The sequence below is a fragment of the Tauraco erythrolophus genome, chromosome 23 (genome assembly GCF_009769465.1).
Source record: "Tauraco erythrolophus isolate bTauEry1 chromosome 23, bTauEry1.pri, whole genome shotgun sequence".
Lineage (NCBI taxonomy): Eukaryota > Metazoa > Chordata > Aves > Musophagiformes > Musophagidae > Tauraco > Tauraco erythrolophus.
This window is the reverse complement of record NC_141487.1, coordinates 8,249,911-8,270,575: the sequence shown is the minus strand read 5'-3', so window position 1 is coordinate 8,270,575 and position 20,665 is coordinate 8,249,911. Positions and strand designations below refer to the sequence as shown.

At 48.7% G+C, this 20,665-nt stretch overlaps 1 protein-coding gene across 1 annotated transcript in view; it reads right to left on the bottom strand.

Annotated features, from left to right (window-relative positions):
- The window catches only part of PRDM16 (PR/SET domain 16), a 204,461-nt gene that overhangs the window by 6,279 nt on the left and 177,517 nt on the right, over positions 1-20,665 (bottom strand). The window contains exons 9-12 of the mRNA XM_086625512.1: positions 15,747-17,148; positions 11,979-12,066; positions 7,743-7,912; positions 5,752-5,829 (exon numbers count right to left, since the gene is read on the bottom strand). Of these exons, the coding sequence (XP_086481638.1) occupies positions 5,752-5,829; positions 7,743-7,912; positions 11,979-12,066; positions 15,747-17,148 (1,738 nt within the window). The remainder of the gene's footprint in view (positions 1-5,751; positions 5,830-7,742; positions 7,913-11,978; positions 12,067-15,746; positions 17,149-20,665) is intronic.

Here is a 20,665-nt window from a genome sequence, read left to right as displayed (position 1 = left end):
TATTTCTTGCACTCTTCTCATTTTGTAGGGGAAGTAGGTGAAATATGGCTGTGGAGGGAGGAAAAAGAAGACAGAAGGAGAAGAAAGACGAGAGGTGAAACATACAAAATAGTTACCAGCATATCCCTACAGGACACAGTTATCTGGACATCCAGATTTATTTGTGAAATTCCTTGCGGTACGCAAGCTGTAGGCAGTACAGCACGCCTTTAAAGGTAAGTATGGTTATTGTTGTAGTACAACAGCTCCCAAGAAATACACTGCAGTTTCCAAACAGGAGAAGATTCACTCCTATGCACTGAACATCTGGTTTAGGATGAAAAACTGTGGACGGTAAGGAGCCAAGCCAGAGGGACTGGGGCAACTGCTGAGTGAAGAAATGTTCCCTCTTTGAAAGAAACCTCCGCAGGACCCAGGGGGGATGCTCCCAGCTGGGAGCCTGCTCAAAGCAGCCATCCCCCTCCGGACTCAGGTTCCCTCCAAATAAAACCAGGGCTTTGCGGACCCGCGGGGCTTCGGGAACACGGACCGCGGCTCCTCCAGCGCAGGAGGAGGAGGAGGAGGAGGAGGAGGCAGCCCGTGTACTGAAGAGGGCAGCTTTGAGCCGCGGTGAAGAGCCTCAGCCCTGAAACTACAGAAAATGTAATTCCTCTTTGAATCCCTCATTAGAACACCTCGGTGTGCCTCAACAAAGCCGCTTTCCTCGCGGCTCCACTTCCAAACGCAGGAGAAGCGGGATCCGTTCTCCGCCACAGACCTTTGCAAACCCTGTACGCTCACGGGGCAAACCCAAAACTGCTCCTAAGCCCTCCCAAGGCCAGAGCAAACCCGCTCGCTTCAGCAGAACCGCTCCGCGCTGCGAGAGCGAGATTTGTCCCCCCGAGCTCCTACTGCCTGGCGAGGCAGGGGGACGGCGGTGCAGCCGTGCCCGTTGGAACGCCGTCGGCTCCTGGCGTGAAGCCGCCACGCAGAACTTAGCCCGTGCCTGTGTCCTTCAAGCCTGACACTGGGTTTGCCTCGACACTACGTACTGTTTCCTACAAACGCGACAGGTTCAAACGCGAGTGTAAAAAATCTGCGTTGTGAAACACACACGCAACTTCCAGATGTGCTACGGCTGTAATTTTTATTTGGTCTCTGAAAACAAATGGATATTATTGTTGGAAATAGCAGAGATGCATTTATGAAACACTCGCTCTCGCTGAATGTTCGTGGATTCCATGTCCACCTCCGAATTTCCTACTGTTTAATCACCAAAAAGAATAAAGATATTCCAAATAACGAACCTTTATTATACTAACCTAGGAGGAAAGCAAAATCTCTTTTAAACCACAGTTCTCTCAGACTTCAAAAACATTTCACTTTTAAAAAAAAACATGCACGGAACAACTAAGGAAAACAAGATGTTCTTCGAACATCAGCAAGAGCAAGCACAGCCTATACACTGACAGTTAAACACGCTCAGATTTCCAGCTCTTTTTCTCCTCCTATCTGCTACCAACTGATGGATCTGCTTTCAGGAGCTGCCAGGCTTTGTCAGCTTCTACTGTTTGCCACTGCAGAAAACAGCAACGTCCAAACCAGCCAAATACCCCAATACCCCTGTTATTCTGTAGGACTTTCACAAGCAGTTTTGCCCGGCATCGTACCACCAGCCCCCCCGTTGCCTCTGCTGACGCCCCAGGTTTTCAACCCCTGCCTGTCCCTACCAGCTCGATGCCCTTTGGAGCCAAACTCCCCTTGCTTGGCGTTTGCCCGGTGCCCGGCACAAGGGTGGCAGCGGGGCCGTGCCTGCGGCAGCCCCCCGTACCCGCGCCGCATCACTCACACCAGCGGCTCCCGCGACTTCAAAGGCAGCGCTCGCATGCGCCGGGCAAGAACGGTCCGGCCTCCTCTACGTCCATTTATTTAGATGCTCAGGAAGTCTTTGAAAAGTTTCCTTTGACAGGCCCTTGCTCTAACGATGAGCTATGTGGATCCAGGTTAGGGTCCGGAGAAAGGATAAAGAGCTTGTTAAAAAAATAGAAAACAGAGGGGCATCGGAAAGGAGCAGTCGCTGATGTCTGGAAGCTCAGGGATGAGGGAGATGGACTGTATTATTTGTGGTCCCAGAGGGGTCGGTACTGGATCTCTGCTGGTTTTAATCTAAATAAATGACCCAGACAGAGGAACCAGCCTAAACTCAGGGAAGAGGTGAACACGGAGGCAGGAGAAGAATAAAACTCCAAAGGAGAGGTATTTGCTTTGTAAACACACCGACAAAACGCTAGTAAAATTTCTTCCTTATCGGTTTAAAGCAGCACACCAATGGGCTAAACAAAACACAAAGTGGGAGCGGAACGATAGCTAAGGACGAGCCAAAGCTGGGACTGGGGGGAGCTCTGAGGGGGGGCAGGAAACCCTCGGGGCTCGGGGGAACTGCGATACCCGGTGTAAGACGACTGGAAAGGGCAAACCAGAGAGCAAAAGGCAGTAACGTAGGAAGGAGCAGCTGAGCTCCTCGCGACACGACGGCGGCAGTTTGGTGTCGCTCCGAACGCGACAGTACGGCAGTCGGTAAGGTTCCAGCAGCACCACAGCACTTGCAGAATTTTACACTCATTTGGTGACCCACGTGAGCTGTGCAGACAGAACTGCAGCAACACAATGTAAAACACATGGACAGCTACTCCTCCTCGGAGTAACTCCTGAATCTCAAGTGCACTTACACCAGGGATGAATTTAGGCTACATGTTAAAGAAAGAAAATGAAAAAGAAGAAATTTTTATTGAACTATGCACAATCTTCAATGACCTGGTAGGCATCAGCTTTAGTTGTTAGTTTCGGCTTAATGCAGATAACAGGACACGGGGGCCTAAAAGGAAATTAAAGAAAAGCAAATTCAAAACAGCCGTCAGGAAGCACATCTTTACAGGAGGAATCACAGCCTTACAGGCAATGCTGCAGGACCGGGCGGGATTCAAGAATCAATTAGGTGGCATCCTGGAGGGAACGGGCATTTGAAAGGAGAAAAGAAAGTCTTGCAGAATCAAATAGAATCATAGAATCATAGAATCATAGAATGGTTAGGGCTGGAAGGGACCTTCAAAGGTCATCTAGTCCAACCCCCCTGCAAGGAACAGGGATATCTCCAACTGAAATAGCTTTCAGTTGTCCCCAGCCCAGGCTTTACGCAGTTTATGTGATTCTGTGATTCCAGAGAACGAAAACAAAACTGAGAAGCAAACCCACAGCTACAACGCTCCCTTACGTGCACGTGCTCCGAGCACAAGGAGCTTCCCTGAAAACTGCCTCTGCTGGATTTCGCTTTGTAACCTCGGAACAACAACAAAGTCCTAGTTTTTATGACCTGAGTTTCCAGGTAAGCCTGACGTGATTCTACCAGGCCAACTTATGTTGCATTTCTCTGAAAGAAACAGTTGAGCTTGACAGTCTGTTTTACCACGGGGTTTTGAAACACACACTGCAGAACTTTAAATCCGATGTGAAAAAGAAGAGTGAAAAGCAGCACGCCGAATTTCACTGTCTAGTGTCTTGTCTTTGAGTCTTTTCAAATCAGTGGATTTTTAGGAAGTACATGACGGGGTATTCTCACTCTCCAAAAAACATGTAGCATTTTTCCTTTACAAAAAGAATCCATTTGCCTCCTTATTGCTCACACACTATTAATTCCTACTTTATACATAATTAAAGAGACACGTAGGAAGCCTAAGTGACTCAGTAAAAACCACATCCCTTATCAATGGCAATCAGGAATGAAAACCAAAGCATCGTATCTGCTGGTCTACCTGTTTCTTCATCTACACTTGGACGTTTGGGCAGTTCACGTTAGCTTTAAGAACCTTTTAACTCCGTTTTGGATGAATATGTAACACTGACAGAGTCAAAAGGAAAAACACGAAACAATCAAATAAAAAGTTCTAAGACAGACATGAGCAAAACACTGAAAAGTCAGCAACCTCCTTTTACCTGCATGAAGTCAGCACTTGAAATAAAGCTTTCAAAGTAATTGTTTTGAAATTGCTGCAAAAGTTGGAAATCTCAGTTCTCTGAGAGCAAAAGAAGATCGGTGATAATTACTGACTCTCAGGAGTGCTGTTACAGTGCAACACTGTCCAGAAGTCAAACCTCTATTACAAAACAAACACACAGGCCGTTTTCTGGGAGAGGACCAGATCAAATAAATCTTTATTTTCCTAACCTATGTTAAGTTGCAAGTCTCCTTTTTTGGAAGAAAACTGAACTAACAATCTCTGAATAATCGGGAGCAAGTATTTTAGTCAGACAGGGGTGTACAGTGAACACACAGTATTCATTCAAGGCATATCAAATAACACAACTGAAAAAATCAGAGGAATGGGGAATGGTTCCAAAATATATGTCTGCTTTGGAGGTTTTTTTTTTTATTTTTTAATTTACCTAATGTCTACACTCAAAATTCTGTATGACTCTGTACAGAAAAAAAAATTGACTCTGTACGTACCAGGGATTACAATGTGGGAGAGAGCAGCTCCTGGAGTTAAACTAAGCATAAAAATTTGATGTATTTGACCACATGGCCTTTTGCTGCTCATAAATTTGTTTGTGTTTCTCTTTACATAATAACTATTACACTAGCTTTGTTGTGAACTTGTGACTGCGTATGGAAATACCATCGTATGAGCTACCAAAACTGAAACCGTTTCAATTCTTACTATTGTTTGACAACGCACAAAACACATAATGGAGAACACAATGCCTGATTTTCAGTGAGCTCTCAAGTCATCACTCATTCAGTTTTGCTCATATATGTACCTATACTAACAGGAAACCAACCAAAGCCTATTTTTCTGCCAAAGCTTTTTGAAACTGACACCAAAACACTAGGAAAAAATATCGGGCAAAAAAATTCCCGCTTGGTCTTCCACGAGAAACATTCCTTCATGTATCTATACACACCTCCATATACTTATATATATTTTCTTGTGAGTTTTGTTCAGATTTAACACACTCATTTCGACCAGAGCCCCTTTACGAGAAGCAGCACCCGCGTGCGCCCAGGCTGGAACGCTGTGTCCGTGCGCCCGGTGCCGTCTGGGGGAGGGGGTGGGCAGTTTCCCTGTGTGCCCTTTTGCAAACTGAAGTATAAAAATCAGACCACTGCGTCCACAACCAGCAGCAAACAGCAGTTCAGCCCTCTACCTTAGACACCCAACCGCACCCGCGAGGCAGCGTGTGAACATCCCCGCTCCAACCGCTCTTGGTCACCTTTGCGACTGAAGGTAGGACACTCCCTCACTTAGAATCTAAAGCAGATACACTACAGGGCTTTTCTTTTCCTTTGCTTTTTGATCCACTACTCCAGGGACCTCTGATGCGCATTAGGAAAAAAAAAAAAAAAAAAAATCTAGCTAGACCAAGCAGCCAACTTACTGGCAAGCCCTTCAAAACAGCCCGATTTTCAGAGACATTCAGCACCTTCAGCTGTCCTTGAGATGAATGGTTAACGTGAGTGTGAAACAACACTGCAAATCAGACCACTCGTTTGCCAGCATACATCTAAATATAAGCTAAGTGTCTATCTTCAAGCTGCCAAGCCTGATTATTTTTGGCTGGTACACATAATACACAAGCCTCTGAATGGCCATATGTAATGCCACAGGCCCGCGGAATGATGTTGGCATGGCTTTACAGAATGGAGAAAAAAAACACCGGAGTGGTGAATGAGGAGTGGGTGTCAGGAAAGGGGGTTTACGTGGGGGACAACATCACCTGTACGGCTGCTCTCCAGTGTGCGTCCGCAGATGCCTCGTCAGGTTGGCCGAGCGCGGGAAGATCTTACCACAGTACCTGGATGGGGAAAGCCAAAGGAACCATCAGTGCGTGGGGGTCCTCCCGCCCCACAGCGCTCACAAGAACGGCACCATCACCGACATCGCTCGCTCGGACACCGCTCCCCAACTCGCTGCTAACTCCAGGCACCCAGGCAGGGAGGCAGGAGGACGTGGAGGTAAGAGCTGACGGAGTGACACCCACCCCAGAGCAACAGGATTCCCAGTGGCGAGATCCTGCTGTAACCCTTTTCCAAAGAGACACAGAACGACAGTCGATTACGCTGCGTCACTGGGAGGGGCAGGAAGAAGAAAAAGCCCTCTCGGAACACCTGGTTCAGGCACAAATGCTGGTTGTAGCTTACTACTCTCCGAGTAGCTTATCTCAGAGGCCTGGGCACGTACGTAGGAACATGGTCAGGAGGCAGTGACCCATCCCCAGTACGTTCTCCCAGCTTCCACCTGAAGCTGAAGATTCTCCTGAGCCTCGGGCTGAACAGTTATGTTCAATACCCTTTTGCTGAGTTTCTTCCATCTGTTTTTCTAAAAGCTTTTTGAACCACATCAGCTTTGGACATCCACAACCTGCTACGGCAACGAGTTCCTCTGCTGAACTGTGTGTTGTGCAAAAGAACCTCCTGTTTGTCTGAACTGTCACTCGGTAACTGTTTGATACTGCCTCGCTCCTGCAAGCAGATAAAGATATTTGATCACTGCCTGCTCATGTTGTCTGTCGCCTGAGATTTTCATAGATCTCTTTTATAGCCCTGTTTAGTTGCTTATCACACAGAATCTACTCGATCATCCCTCTTGGAATCCACAGCGTTTTCTTCTACATAAATGCTGCAACACTGCGCTACTGCTCTCGGGATATACTGCTGAGAGTCTGACAGTCTGCTTGGGATAAGGAAAAGCAGCAATAGGAAATGAAACAAGAGCAGAAACTGCCTTCCACAATAAATCTGATTCACAGTAAACTCAAAAGGAAGGGAGGTATAAATAAAAACGTTAACTGGGAAATAAACCACTAAGGATGAAAGATGACATTCTGTGACTATGAAACCTGATGCTTAATGCTGTGGAAGGAACATATGAGTAGACTCTCTTAATTTAAGAGACATTCAGCACCTTCAGATGTCCTGAAGATGAACCGTTAATATAAGTGTTAACCAGCAATGAAAATCTAAACGCTGACTTGCTGGTGTATATAGTCCCTGTTGTAGGCAGAAACCTCAAACACCTAAACACTCAGCTGAGATTTGAGCCCGTAGCTTTTGTGGCAAAGTTGAAGATAAGAGACACATCAAATAAAGCATGTACCTGCTTACTGCACCCAAGAAAAACTCAGTGGGAGCCACCCCAAGCGCATCGAGTAGTGGCAGGTAAAACCACGTAAGCAGACACAGGTTTGTATTCCTCTGGTATCTGCTTGGATACCAGCAAGCAGAGCTGTAACGGATACATTAGTATTTCTGTGGACACAATCGTGTTTGGAAAAGTGGATTACTGTATGCTGTTCTTTAAATTGTGTTATTTTGCACAGCTGAGACTGGACACAGCAGAGACTGCACTCGCATTGGAAGCTGGCATTTGCTGCCACACACGAGAGACTTGGCTGGGAGAATTCTGTTTGCTTGAGAATCTCCAGATCTGCTCTCAAAGTTATTAAAAATTACAAAGAAAATAGAAGATGCTGATTTTCTACCAGACAAAACAAGCTATTTCGGAGTGAATTAGTCATGAGAATGCCTTGTTCTAATTCTGCTGCTTCTTGTTTTCCCTTCCCACCCCTGCCGAGACGGCGCAGACGTCCGTGCGAAGTCGCTCCCTCGCACGCGGGTGCCCGAGGCAGCTCCCCAGCCCGGTGCCGTTCCCCCGGGGCTGCCCCCGGAGCCGGGGCTCGCCCGCGCCTCGGCGGGGTGCCAGGCTTACCTGCAGGTGTAACGCTCCTTGCCCTTGCGCAGGATGGGGTCGGAGAGCGTGGGTGGCGGAGATCGGAAGTTGAAGGGGTGATGTGGAAGGGGCTGCAGGGAAGTGCCAGTGTCTGCCTTCATGGCTGCAAAACTCTCCAGTTTCTCCGTCATCGTTTCTATGGCTGACATCTACGAGTACAAGGCGAGACCTCGTGTCACAAAAATCCACAGCAAGAACAATATCTGATGCACAAAACACGTCTTTCAGCACCAGTGTGGTGGCCAAAGCCTGTGGCTGATGTTTGCTCTTCCTCTCAGAAGCTGCACAGCATGAAACGGAGCCACTGAATCCAGCCAGGAAAGAGAGAAATAGTGTACGGGGCTCAGAGAAACCAGCAAAGCCACCACTGGCAAAGCCACGCAGCCAGCACCAGATCTCAGAAATCAGGCAACTGTTCACCTTCTGCAACGTGTGTGTGCTTACTGTCAGCGCTTCAGATTAGAAACTGTCTCAGGATACGCTTGGCTTCCCTTTCTCCAGGGATGACACCGAAATCAGACACCGTGGTCAACTGCTGGATGTAGAACTGACCCCCAAACCCTCCTCCCAGACTCGAAACAAAGTGCTGGAAAGCAGGAGGTCTGACTTCTCCTGCAGCACCCAGCACCCTCGCAGGGGCTGCGGGGCGGCCGCGGGCAGGCAGGGAGGAAGGCCACCCCAGGCTGGAGGGGACACAGGAGTTTTGGGCAGGAGGCAGAAGAGTCCTGGCCAAGGCGGGGTGGGAGGGAGCGCAGGGGAAGGTGGGAGAGCTGATCAGGGAGTCGAGATGGAGGAGAGGCTGAGGCTGGAGGGATGGAGAGGGAGCAGATGGGGATGAGGAGGAGTTCCCATCAGAGTCAGGATGGAGAGGGTCCACTGAGACTTTGCCAGGTGAAGAGGCCGACATTTTAATTATATGTAAGAAAGGTTCAGAAGCCAGTAAAGGTGATGGAAGGATGGAGTGGGAGATGGCTGAGCTTCCTGGAGCGAAAGGGAATTCCAGCCAAAATACTCCATGTGAGCCGTGGCTGGAGGAGTCCTGGTTAGGAGGAGCACAAAGCCTGTACCTGGGAGTGGCAGGGATACAGCTCCAGGGGAGCGACGCCACATGAAACGTTTCTGGGTGTCTTTACCAGCTTTAGTTTGTGTGTCTCAGCCATGTTCTCCCACAAACACTGGATTAAATACCAGACCAGAAAGAGGGAGAAAGGGAACAACCTGGAGATACAGGATAAGGGGAAGGTAAAAAAGGAAAGAAAAAAGTTGGCCTGTGTGCAAAAAAAAAAGGATAGGCACGAAAATCCCACCTAAATAAAAGCAGTTTTACTTTCATTAGAGCAAAACAGGAAATCCAAAGCCAGGGGAGAAACGCAACTCCGATGACTACACTGACATCTCCAGCATTCAATTTTCTGCACTCTTGAGAGCACTTTCAGGATACCGAGCAGAAAACAGGGATAAAACAAACAAGGCAGCAATAAAGCTGCCTCCTCGCTGCGGCTGACGTCACCGGGAACGACGGGAGCACCGGGGGGAGCGGGACCCGAGCGGAGAGTCAGCCCGTGAGCGGGGGGACCGCGAGCGAGCGGAAGGCAGTAGGAAGCCATAGATCAAAACTGGATGCTCTATTGTACAGGAAGGGCTGACCTTTTGCACGTTTACACTTTATTAAACTGGGCTCGGGGGGGCACAGAGAGCCAAGATATTGTTTAAAATGTACGACTATAAAAAAAGTTGTCTTAATCACCAAAGAATACATTGTGGAAGGCTGACAACCATTCATAAGCCGTAAAAAAGAGGAGTAGTAAAACCCATTTCTCGATAATAGATCCACGGCCCCTTAGTCGGAGGCTCCCAGCCCATGATAAATAGTAAGTAATACTTAGCACCAGCCACTTGAAAAGGTTACTTGATCATTTACAGCAAAAGCTCTGCCCCAGCTGCCAGTCATGTAACAAAACCATCACGTTAAAATGCTATCCGGATCTTTCAGAGCTATGCCACTCAGCCCTTCGCCGCAGTACCTGGAGATATCTTTTGTTGTGCCCTGTTCTTTAGGCACTTAGTCAGAGATGTTTGCTGGCTTGATAGCCGTAGGCTGATTTTAAAATTCTAAACACCGGCCACAGCCTCTCCAGTGGTAAAGGCACTTTGCTATTTAGGGAACAACTGCCTGGTTATAATAAAAAAGAAGAGGAGAAGAAAAGAAACTTAACAGGTGAGAAAAGGCTTTCCATTAAGTTATCAAAAAGTTACACCGTTTATTTATGTTGTCCAGAGTTTCATTGGAAATAGACAATGCAAGAACAACTCCCCTCGGAGCAGGGAAACTATCGTCAAGCCTGGCTCAAAGTCGCCCGAAATTCATCTTGAGAGAGAGTGTGTCTTCTGAAGGCTCAGCCTCTCTCACATCTTTGGGCTTAATCACATCCCACCCAGGGCCCTCTACGAGCTCTGGGGAATTATTCACAGAAGGCTGAGACCAGACTGGTGTTGAGAGAGAGAGAAACACACGTAGAGCGGGTCTGGGACTGACCCGGTACGTGAACGTTGGTCTTAATGAAGACGACAGAAACAGGAGCCCCTGAGAATAAGATTTCTTAGAAAAGACCCAGGATAATATTGGATGGGGATCTGGTAGTAAAAATCTCACATATTCTTGAACAAACGACCGGTCTTCATTGACCATGAGGGTCAGAAATACCTGACTGGTGACACAGCATGGGAACAGCCACTCTCTAGATCAAGTGATCTTTACACAGCAACCCACTTTATTAAAAATTAGTTATCAGGAAGTTCCGGGCTCGAGCGATTGTAAATTTTAGGCTATTCTGTGTGATAAGCCATTAGAGATAACCAGACCTTCCACATCTTTTCATTGCCATGGGAAGAGGACGTGGTCAGGGTTTCAGGAACAATGTTAATAACCTTCCACCCAGCGCTCGCTCCTACTCAGGGTCTGTACGTTTCTCATCGTCTCGCTGGGTTGCTTTGCCACGCTAGCTCCTCCCTGCTATCAGATTCTTTACAGGCAGATATCCCCACTATTCTAACTCACACAAACACAGGATGTTCCTGGCCAGCCTGTCACCATTATCCAGCCTGTATGAAGGAAAAATCGAGGGAAGTTATTAACCAAACTCTGAGGCTGATGCAAAACAATGCGGGAACTAAGTTTAGCTGTGAAAGCAACCAGGATCCAGCTTTCACAAACCTGCCAGTTATTTATCTAAGGTGGGAAACATTATCAGAGGAGAACAATGCATGTGAATATGAAGGAGAGCACAATAACGACCAGGGAGCTCAGCTCCCCGCGTGCGTTCGCAGCAGGAGAGCCGGCGACCATCCCACCGGAGAGGACGTCGGGCAGCGCGTGGCAGAACTCGCGCAGTATCGCTGCGGAACGAGGAACCCTAAGGGCAAAGAGTGACATCGCTGTTGGAGAGCTCAGCTATCACTTGTAGGATCAGGGGTTCTGAGGCTGGGGCTGAGTCTCGTGAATAGTCTTGGTGGCACCGGACTCAGTTGTGCCCTTCAGGCCCCCTGGGGTGAACCTGGCCCGGCTGCCCTGCGGGCTGATGGACCGACATTCCCTGTCCACTGGCAAAGGGGAAAGCTGTCCAGCGGCGTTTCCCATCGCTCTGCAGTGACTCAGACCTGAAGGAGACGCAGAGGGAGCATAAATCCCCGAGTTGTCAGAAAAACAGAGGCTAGAGCAGCTGTGCAGGAAGGAGAGAAGATAAGTTCTCCGTCAAGTGACCCGTCACCTTTTGGAGCAGGCAGAACCGAACCCTGATCACTCTCAACTTCCTAGATGATGTGAGGGAACGTCAGGCAGGTATAAAGTGCTACTGCTTGGATGCTGGAGGGTCTTTCTCCACTTTGTTCTCCAAATGACTGCACCAGGCGTTCCCAATGGAAAAATTACATAGGCATTCTGGCATGCGAAAGGGGAGTCTGGCAGACCATACAAGTCAACCAGACCTCACCTCTGTTCTTCTGTTAATGCGAAAGAAACAGCAAGGCATGACCACCATCATCCTCAAAGCAGGTATGACATTAAAAGTATTGGAAAGCAACTGGTGGAAAACAGTGGAGTTTCCCGTTGGGCCCTTGGACGAGAAAGAGTCTGATCCAAGTGACCCGTTTGTACCAGCTCCATCTCAAACGTCTTGGCATTCAATCAACACTGCATTATAACTTCACTGCTTTTACCTGGGGGTGAAAAAGCAGCGGGGAGGGTCGCAGGTACTTCTCCTTTAGGGCACCCACAGGGTCTGTCACCTTCCGCTTCTCCACCCTGCTGGACAACAACACAGAGGGTTACATACCTTACAGGGCTACAGGCAGCAAAGAAACAGCCAAACCATTTGCAGAGATGTTCCAATGATACAGATGAGGCTATTCTACTTCCCCTCCGACTGGATACTACAGCTTATGACCCACAAGCTACCCCGCAGAAGGCACTGGAAACAATCTGAACACAGAGCCATCAGACCGACGACTAAGAAAACACTTTGATATTTCTAGTGAGAACCAGTGCCTCTGCTACAGTGGTTTATAAGCCTCTGCTGTTGTGAAGTGTCATGAAAAAACCTGCGTTTACAGCAAAAGCAATGCTGAAGCGGGAGAAGCTCTAGAGTCCACAGCAGGCAGCTGCTGCATGGAAAAATGTTGTCTTTGAGAGCTTGTCTTTATCTTAAGAGTCAACACTGGGCCAGACTTCGCAGCCCCAAGCATGCTGAAATCATTAGGTGTTTCATATTTGTTTCCTCCCTTGCAGCTGAGATACAAAGTTTGCATTGAGTTTGTTTGGCAAGCGTACGTGGACAACCATGTAAGAAGTCAGGAACTGGTGGGAGATTTCTGAAGTGACTTAGGAACCCGAGTTCTGACGTCTCCTTGGTCCATTCAAATACTCCACGCTTCAGCCCCTTGCTATGCAGAGACAATTCTAAAGTTAGGTTCCTGTTTTTGAAAATATTGGCTTTGCTTTCACAAAATATTCTACTTGCAGGGAAACTGTGGCGTGGAATCACCTAAAAAGAGGAACTGAATGTCCTCTGTGGGGAAAAAAGAGTTATGGAAGTAACTCCAACAAACGCAGCTGCATTTTTAACTTACTGCAGAAGAGTCCATCTTAGCTAAACCAGCAGAAATCCAACAGTAAGAGTAATTTTAACTACACTAGTCCAGCATAAATGAGAGCAAATTATTTTGCTGCGTTTCAGCTGATTGGTGTGTGGATCAAATTACCAAAAAGTTTAAAAGAAGAGCCATGCCGAGTGCTATTTAGCAAACTGTATTTAATCTGCATTTAATTTTTCTGAGGTAGAGGACAAGAGACGAGGCGGATTTGAAAGGCCGTCACAATTACTGTGCTTCGGAAGGTGCGTGTCTGCCGGGGCACCAGCGCTCAGCAAAACAACGATCCGTAAAAACACACGTAAAAAGTTGCTCCCTGACACGGGGTAAACAGCAGCACAGCGCGGCCAGCGACGGCCCGACCGGCGCAGCATCCCGCTCCGGGAGCAGCTGCGATGCCCCGGGAATGCCCTCCGGACCTCGGCAGCCCCAGTGGTGGCAGAAGCCTAAAGCCGCGGTGAAGCGACAGCGTTTTCCCATCTCCCGGCGTCGGGAACGCGGCAAACGCACCAACCTCCTCGTCAGAGCTGGATGCCGCAGCGACCGGAGGATTAAGCGGATCTTTTCAGCCCAGTGCCTGAGAACGTCACCTTCCCAAGGCTGAGCTAAAAACTGCACTGATTTCGGGCTGTCTGGCTGCATTAAATTATATCACCAGGAGAAAATGTCAAGGATTTAAGTGGCCTTTGGGAGAAAAACGGAGGAGCCAAACGACGTGAGAGAGCCTGATAAAGAGAAGTTTAGAAACAAAATATTTCCATAATTTTTAAGCTGGGACTTGGAAGCTCTGCTGTTTAGCTCATTACATCAGAAGTCTGAGTTGCAACCAACTCCACCACTGACTTTCTATTTTAATATATTACTAAGACGACTTGCATCCCATGGAATGCAACAAACGATGCCCCCATCCTTCACTTCCATCTGTCTTCTGGACCTTTACGGTTTTCCCGAGGCCGCTATTTTAATTGGCAACGGCTTTTCCAACCCATGTTATTTTAACATTCCTACTGAGAATGCCCAGGGGTGGCAGGATCCTCGGCTAACTCCAAGCTTTTGCCTTTCTATCCCATTCATTTCGTTTTTTCCAGAAGTACTTTTTACAAAAATAAATGCCGGACTGTTTACATCATCACTTATTTTTCCAGGAGCAGATGACCACGGTGGGTCGCAGACAGAATACATGACGCGTCCCGGGTTGTGATGCAGCCGTTTCCATCACAGCTGCTAAGCATGTGAGCAAGCAACACCGCGGCAACCCTGGCAGTGCTGGCAAAGCCAGAGCCGCTTTCCTAGCAGCACGCACCGCGGGCTCGCTAATCCTCATCTCTGCTGACAGCTCTTGGGCCTGGCCAGACATTGACATCATTTTTTCCCACAGTTATCAACCTGCAACAGCAGCACGGCAGTGACACAGGTGCTGTTCTCCCGGGCTGCTTCTCCAGCCAGCAGCGATGCTGTTTGCAATCCCTGGAAGGCTCAAGCGAACCGTCCCAGTGTCGACACAATCGTTCTGCGCTGACCATGAGTCTTCCCAGCGCCAGGAAGACACCAGCTCCTGCAGCGCATCCGTGTCCCTTGCAGCCGGCTGGGTGCCGGCCGGGCTCACGGTGCAGCCCCGCCGCTGCTCACGTTCAGCTCCAGTAACGCAAGAACAAACCCTTCACTTCCAGGAATGGGCTGTTCAGTCAGACACTGAGTCTGGAGCCCTCTGGGCCAAACCCACCTACCGTGATGGATGCTACGAAGCATCCCAGCCTAAGGGAGAATTCATGGCCACCTGAATGTCTAAATCAGACTGGTTCAGGATACCTCTCTTCACTGGACTTTGCTAAAACCAAATGGTATTTGCTACATGACAAATCCATCTCGTTCACAGCGGGAGGATGACAAAGGCAGTGCCAGTGCCCGGACGGGAAATGCACAAACTTACCGATACCCTCAGCTTAAACCTTAAAATAGTTTTCCTTTAGAAATAGGTTTTATAAAAAGCTCTAAACCAACAAAAGACTCAAATCTTCCCCATACATCATCTTCTGAATTCACTCCTTCTGGAAGTTTAACTGGTATTTGGATAACTCCATCCAGTCTGCTTTACACATGCCTCCCACGTTCAGCTTGTTGGAGGCACGCCACAACGAACTGGGCCTTCCTCAAAAACCACCCGTTTCAAGTGAAACCAGAAAACCCTCGTCACCTTCGAGGAAAGGCAGGTCTGCACGAAACGCATCTGGGAGAGATCAGGGTAATAACACGCTACTGTGTATTTACACTGTTCTCCAGGCTTAAACCCGTTTCGAAAGGCTGGTCCACAGCAGCGGTTCTTAGGAACTGAGAAACTCTAAGTAAAGGAATTAGCAAGAAAAAGGGGGGTGGGGAGGAAGAAAGGTGAAGCGGCTCACAAAAGGCCATCAAGTAAGTCAGTGGGAGAGCTGCATTTCCAGGCTCCCAGGGCTCCTGACTCATTCCCAAGCCATGAGAGCCAGGGCTCCGAGGCATCTGAACTCTGCATTCTTATCGAATCAAACCTCTGGAATTTCCCCGGCAGAAGTGCCATCTTAGTGTTGGCTCGTGGGAGAGTCCTTAAATAGGTCAAGTCTCTTCTTTATCAAAATAAGGATGTGTTCTTTACACATATTGATTACGAGCGCTCCTTGCGATTACTGACCCCTTTCGGAACATTCAACGCGCGGTGACAAAGGAGAGAGAAGCACAATCAACCGCAGGGGACTTTCCCTGCTCCTTCTAAACACCCCACAGCCCGACCTGCCCCACGCTGCGATGACGTCAGCTAGAAAACGAGCTCGTTAGAGGGTACATTAAGGCAGGGTATGTTAATACCTGTAGATGGGGTCCATGAAAAAGGGCGATGGCTTAGCGTAATGCAGGGATGGCTGCTGAGGCAGTTGCGACTGGGAAATCTTGGGTAAGACTTCGCTTGCCATCAGCTTCCTTTCCCCATAAATGTGGTTTTTCCGTGGCTCCCTTCCTCCGTTCTGACTGGCTCGGATGCGGTTGCCGATGCTCAGATCCAGTGGCTGTTCTTCCCCTGAGGACGGGGCTGGCAGGACCTTGGGTGGCGGCAGGATTGGCTTCATCTCTTTTGGCTTTGTGGTGAGATCGAAGGGCGACTCTGAGCTGGTGCTGCCCACTTTGTGGAGGTCCCTGGGTGACTTTGGTTCTGCCTTGACCAGCAAGTTGTGATTGAGGGTCCGCTCCGTGAAAGGATAGAGTGAATGGGGGAAATTGGGGAGGAACTGAAAAGGGAACATGGAATGATACGGGAGCGACCCCATCTTTTTCTCCTGCATCCCCATAAAGCCAGGCCCAAAATACTTCTCTGCGATGGAGGCGATGGCTTTAATAGAGTCATTAGCTGCTCCCGTGGTAGGGAGGAGGTGCTCTTCAGGGGGAGGAAAGAAGGAATGCTGAGAATAGAAGAGAGGGATCTCACTCGCGTTGTTGGTGGAACTCGCAGACACAGAGCTGCTGACAAAATCTGGCTTGCTCTCCATTTGTTTGCTCTTATCTTTCGTTTTGTCCCTGTCACTCTCCACATCACTGTCCAGGTCAGAACCGGTGCCAGTAGTGGTGTCCAGATCCGTGCCTGTGGTTGTATTGACGTCCTCAAAGTCACTGCCATCCGACATGTCACTGCTCCTGGCTTTTAGCTTCTCCAGGTAGGAGTTTTCCAGGCTGCTTTCACATTTTTCCTCTCCCGACGTGGCCTGGTTGCTGTTGCTCACCGCAGAGATCAGAGGAAGCGCTGGGTTCCCCAGGGGGCTCGGAAGCTTTGCGTCTTGAGTGTGGTTGAGAGGACTTTTGAGCAGTTGGGTGGGGGGTAGCAAGGGGGGCCTGGGGTACAGAGATGGAGGGAAAATCCCTGGGAAGCCCGGAGTGAGGGCAGGAAAGGTGGGTGGGGCAGGTGAGAACGGAAGACCCCCCGGGTGCGGGCGGGATGGAAAATAATCGTTAAACCCCAGGCTGGCGTGATTGAGGTTGGGAGAGGGCTTGGATTTGTCCATCATGGAAGTGGGTGTCAGGGGCAGCCCGGGGGCAAAGATGCCCCCGGGGCTGTAATGGTTCTTGCCCTCGCAGAAGCGCCGGTGCTTGTTGAGAGAGGAGGTAGTGCTGAACATCTGGCCGCAGTCCTTGCACTTGATCTGCGTGCGGCAGTCCGCGTGCATCCGCTTGTGACGGCACAGGTTGGAGAACTGCGTGTAGGACTTGTGACAGACCTCACCTAAAGCATCAACAGAAACCAACAACAAAAGCAATATGAAATTAACGGGAAACGGCCGCAATTCGGGAGGAGCGTCACCGGCAGCCCCCCCCCCGCCTCCCGCCCGGCCCCGACACCCCCCTTCCCTACGGACAGAGGAGGCAAGCAGCAGGTTAGAGCTACACGCTGGACTGCATCCCTCAAAACCCAGCTCCACAGCTCTCCTGCTGAGCCTTCCCTACGGAACGTTCGGCTCACCGTTCCGCTTCTTTCTGCTTCAGCTCTCCCTGTGTAATAAAATCAGGGTAACGAGCCCGCCCGGCCTCTCTAGTTTGCAAGCACGTGGGAAAAGCCATCTCCCGCTGGAAATGTGCATACAGGAGTCGGCCTCACCAGGCTGCCATCCCGGCTACGTGCAACAAAGGCAGAGGCAGCCCTGGGAATGCTGTCCAAGGGCTGGAAGAGGCACACGGGGAGCTGGCTGGAAGAGCCCCAGGAGCCCCCGATGGAAAGCAGTGCTGGGTCACAATCCATCTGTCGCCCAGTTGGCACGGGCATGGCTCGCCGAGGCCACCACCCTGAAACAACAACGCCTCCCCTTTTCCATAAACCTCCCTCCTGGAGAACCCCTCGACAAGCGACTCTACAGCAATCTGAGGGACGTGCTAATCCTGCCCAAACGTTTTCTGTGAATTGTCAATAATCCTGCATTTTAATGATAATATCTATTAGCTAGTGTGCTTTCCCTGCAGTCCTGGCATGGCAGGAGGCACCGAGGGCTGAGGGAGAAGAACTTTGCCTCACTTCATGCCATTAATAATAAGCAACCACTCCACAGGGATGTCCTACAAACACTTTGCCAGCCAGGCCTCAGCTCAGCTGGAAGCGGGGTGAGATCCCGTTGTTGCATCAGGAAGACACCCCAGCAATGCCAAGTCAACGCTACGTCAGTGTTTTCTTTAACGACCAGTAAATACCGGGCTTCCAAAATGTGAATTTTTATGACCTTTCACCTACAGACTTTGCTGGTGCGGAAGGCGCAGGGCAAAGTAAGAAAAAAATCCCACCCAAACTTTTCTACATCTCAAAACACCGTAACTTTTTATTATCTGACGCCTCTTTCAACACAGGAATAAATTCTCCTTCCTAGTGAATTAATGCACTTCTTTCACCGCAGAACTGCTGTTATCACCGTTTTGTAAACATGGAAACTGGACAAAGAGAGGGAAAGCGTATTGTTCGGAGCTGGGCAGGCGAGGACCCGAGTCCAAATTCTCCTGGCACTCCAACTGAGTGACGAAGTGGTCCTTCCTTCCTCCCTCCCTCTCAGCTTTCACCGACAGGTACATGCAAGCCTGACTTTCCCTATACTTTTTTCTAAATCTTTAGGATTTACATCAGTGCTTGAATATCAAATGACTGTCAGGAGAATATTTCACCAGCAGCTCTGAAATTATAAGGGGGAACCCCTTCTATTGAAATTCCAAGCAAAGATTATGAAAGTTTAGGAAATTTGACATTTCGGTTCAAATGAGCATCCCAAAACTCAGGGATTGCCACCGAAGGGGCTGCTGTGTCTGGTTTCTGACTGCACCAGAAACTTAAGAGGAATGGTCTTTCCTCGGAGCATTTCAGCCCTTCTGCTTCGGGCCAGATACAGCAGGAGCTGCGAAGGACACGCAAACAGGAGGAGAACTGGAAAGTCACCAGGAGAGGTCCAGTGGTGGAGTGACAGCTTTTTCAAACCAGCATGCCTAGTTTTTGGCAATCACACCTTAAAAACTTGTGTCAGTTCTTCTGAACTGCTGTTACCCTACACACACAGTTTTGTGGTACCTTCAGGGAGTGACTGTGTGTGTCCAAACGAACGGGCAGGTGCAAACACTTCCATGTGTGAGGACACCATGAACAAGCTCCCTCCCAAATTCCTAACAACATTTGAAGAAATGTCACGTTTGGGTGGATTTCTTCAAAAGATGTTTGTGTATTTCTCTTTCCAGAACTAAATTGGAGCCATCTCCCTTGCCACGTGCCAAGGGATGCGGGACCGTGGTTTAGAGGATGCCCACAGGTTTACAGCAAGCGGCTAATCCGTGGAAGCAGACGGCATCGCAACGGAGCGCGCTCGCGGGCAGCTTTCACTGGCTCAACGCTGTGCTTCTGGAGTTTGCACTATTTTTATTGCACGCATTTGCAATTTTACAAAAAAGAAGTTAAACCATTCCCAGGCAGTAAATTTTATGGGAAGACTAAGGATAACAAAAGCAAAGCCTTCCAAGGGAATCAGGTTCCTGTTTTCCAGTTTCCAGCCCAGGAAGAGTCACTGGATATATACGATGCTGCACAAAATTCCCTGAAGAAAAGTGCAACAGGTGTGAGAGCTCACACCATCATTCTAAAACAAGGAAAACTGGGAAATTTTTGTTTAAGTCTGCAGCTATACAACAACTTAGTAACTCTGTGTGGACTGTTCCTCTTGCTGTTCTGTGTTCTGCAGTTATAAAGTTACAGTTTGGGGTTTTTTTTTTGAAAGCAGGTATAACATTGGAAAAAACAAACACACAATCCCCCCCAGAAACCCTCTTCTCCCACCGAAAAGGAAAGCAAAACTTCCCAGCGAGTCCGCCTGACGCTCCCCTGAAGTGGCTAATGGATTCCATACTCACGCTCGTGACTCCACCTGGCACAGCCGACCGAGGCAGGATCAGTCTCGGGCTGTTTTACATGCTGATTTAGGCTGACAACTCCCTAATTCTTATGAGGTGAGAGTGAGGAGATTATGAGAAGAAATCATTCATCTCGCTGCAGCCACACTACGAGATTCAAATTATCTCTTTCATGTGCCCGTCATCAAATGAAAGATTGCACCGACATGAGCGACACGAGTATTTTTTCTTCTTCCTCTGACACCCATCTGATTATCTCAGAACACGTTAATGAAACGAGTCTCCCAGGACACTCTTCCATGCTGTTCCCATTAGACCAACGGGGAAAAAAAGGCCGAAGTGGGTTCAGCGGCTTCCCCACCACAACATCAAAGCCTGGAATCAAACACAGATCCCGTTCTGTGCTGGAATGACGCTTTCTGAAGAGCGTCAGGAAGTCGTCCCTAATGTTCCTAGAGCTTTGTTGTGACACAATCCCCTTTTCTGCAGTTACCAAAATCCAATAGGTGCTGTGTCAATTAGAAAAATATACAACCCTGAGAATGACAACGGATGAGATCGATGGCTCTCAAGGGAAAACGTCCTTTTGGAAATATTCCACTAAAGAGACCACTAAGGACACAGTTGATCTGCTATTTATTTGGCTTCCAAGCGTTATCTAGATGAAACATGCAGTAAATAAAGGAGGAAAAAAACTCCTTTGAAAAAACACCTTCTTGTCGTCTCTGTGACTATTTCCAACTCTCTACAATGGCTACGGGATTTGAGACATCCCTGAAAAACATTTCGATCAGGCTCTGTCAGCTATTTATTTATGTCACCGACAGGAGCGTTCGAAAATTATTAAGGAAAAAAAGAAGAGAGAAAGAAAA